This window comes from Nicotiana tabacum, chromosome 20 (assembly GCF_000715075.1).
Source record: "Nicotiana tabacum cultivar K326 chromosome 20, ASM71507v2, whole genome shotgun sequence".
In the NCBI taxonomy this organism is placed as follows: domain Eukaryota; kingdom Viridiplantae; phylum Streptophyta; class Magnoliopsida; order Solanales; family Solanaceae; genus Nicotiana; species Nicotiana tabacum.
Window position 1 is genome coordinate 269,044 of NC_134099.1, and position 2,166 is coordinate 271,209.

A 2,166-nucleotide genomic window follows, 5' to 3' on the forward strand; every position below is an offset into this window, starting at 1 on the left:
ATATATTATATATTCGTTAATTAGTTTACGCTTTTAAAATTTTTTGTATGTAATATTATTCTAGTGTTTAATAGGTGTGTAAGTAATTTGGGAATAAGATCAATAGTTAAAGTATGTATTTTGTCTTTTTAATTTAAATAATTTACATAAAAATAATATGGATGCTAGTTGTTTATTGGTTCGAGGATTCTGTCACGCCTCCTTCTTCCCACGAATACTCTCTTTTCCCTCTTCTTCCTCCTCCTTATTCCTTCTTAATTTACCTATAAATTCTGTCCTAAACCCTAACAAATCTAACACAGAGAAAAAAAAAATCTTCCTTTTCCGCCCCCCCTCTTCTCTCCTCCACACAATTTCCAATCTTTATCACCCCCATTCATATCTTTTGTCCATTTTCTCTTTTTTTAAAAAGGCCCCTTCTTTCTTTTTCACCAATTTGTTTCACATTTTTTTTTGCTGAATTTTTCATCTATATATACTCTCTAATAGTTTCATTCTTCATCTCACTTCAACCCCTTTAACATTTTTGTGTTAAAGATCCAATCTTTTTCTTGTTTTCTTCAATTCTTGATTTTTTTCTATTAGTTTTAGCAATTACCATTTTAATATCAATGGCTATTGCTTACCCTCAATTTTTCAAACCCAAAAAAGTTGAACCTTCATTAATGGTTTCAGTTTCTTCTGTTAATTTATCACAAGATGAGCTGAAAAAAATTGCAGCATATAAAGCTGTTGAATTTGTTGAGTCGGGTATGGTTGTTGGTTTAGGCACAGGTTCAACAGCAAAACATGCTGTAGACAAAATAGCTGAATTATTACACACTGGAAAATTAAAAAATATTATAGGAATACCAACTTCCAAGATTACACATGAACAAGCTGTTTCACTTGGTATTCCATTATCAGATCTGAATAAACATCCAATTGTTGATTTATCAATTGATGGTGCTGATGAAGTTGACCAAGAAATGAATTTGGTCAAAGGTAGAGGAGGTTCATTACTTAGAGAAAAAATGGTTGAAACTGCTTCAAAAAAATTTATTGTTATAGTTGATGAGTCAAAATTGGTGAATTATTTAGGTGGTAGTGGACTTGCTATGCCTGTTGAAATTGTTCCCTTTTGTTGGGAATTTACACTTAAAAGGCTTGAAATGTTGTTTATTGAAGCTGGTTGTGTTGGGAAATTGAGAACTGTTGGAGAAAATGGTGAAGCTTATGTTACTGATAATGGTAATTATATTATTGATTTGTATTTCAAGAAAGATATGGGAGATTTGAAAGCTGCTAGTGATGCTATTTTGAGACTTGCTGGTGTTGTTGAGCATGGTATGTTTATTGATATGGCTACTACTGTTATTGTGGCTGGAAAACTTGGTGTTTCTGTTACTAATAAGGAGTAATAAATAGGATTAAGGTTGGAGTTTAGATCAGTTTATTATCTTTTTTAGGAATTTTAGTTTTTTACTAATTTTATTCAGCTGAGGTATTAGGATGTTATCTTGCTGAAATATTTATGTGGCAAGTGAAAAATGTGGTGCTTTTTCTGCCAACTAATATATTGAATTATTTGGGGTATTTTTGCCTCAAAGTTGCTATCTTTGAAAGGGCTCATTGATGAACAAATTTTTATGCTATTTCTTGATTATATCATTTTTTTGGGATGGTTTAGCATTTTTGAGTATCCATGAGCTGATTTGAGGTTCATTGAGTTCTGTTGTCACCTGATTTTATATGTCCATTACTGTAGTTGGTTTGAGGTTCATTGAGTTCTGTTATCACCTGATTTTATATGTCCAATACTTTATATTTAACTCTTCTGTAGTTGCTTGCGTGGAATCTTCAAAAATGCTGATCCTCGAAAAATGCACTACTTTTGGAGTATCCGCACCAGACTCATTTTAATATGGCTCTACTTTTATGATGGTATTCCGTGCATATCAATGTTGAAAGATCCTAAGCTCTTCTTAAATTATATATAGTACTCCCTCCGGTCCAAAATAAGTGATTTTTTGGATGTTTTCACACAGATTAAGAAATTTACCTTTTAGCATTAATTAGCAATGGAATTTACCATATTAACCTTTACTATCTCACATAAACACTCCTAACACATATTCCAACACTATTTACTCCAAGGACAATGTAGGAAAAAAATAATTATTCATT

At 31.5% G+C, this 2,166-nt stretch overlaps 1 protein-coding gene across 1 annotated transcript; it reads left to right on the plus strand.

The window, feature by feature from the left end:
• Window positions 1-206: 206 nt before the first annotated feature.
• On the plus strand, window positions 207-1,597 carry LOC107808764 (putative ribose-5-phosphate isomerase 2). Its single transcript, XM_016633331.2, has one exon. It carries the CDS (start codon window positions 612-614, stop codon window positions 1,398-1,400), a length of 789 nt encoding a protein of 262 aa, XP_016488817.1. The 5' UTR covers window positions 207-611; the 3' UTR covers window positions 1,401-1,597.
• Window positions 1,598-2,166: the final 569 nt, after the last annotated feature.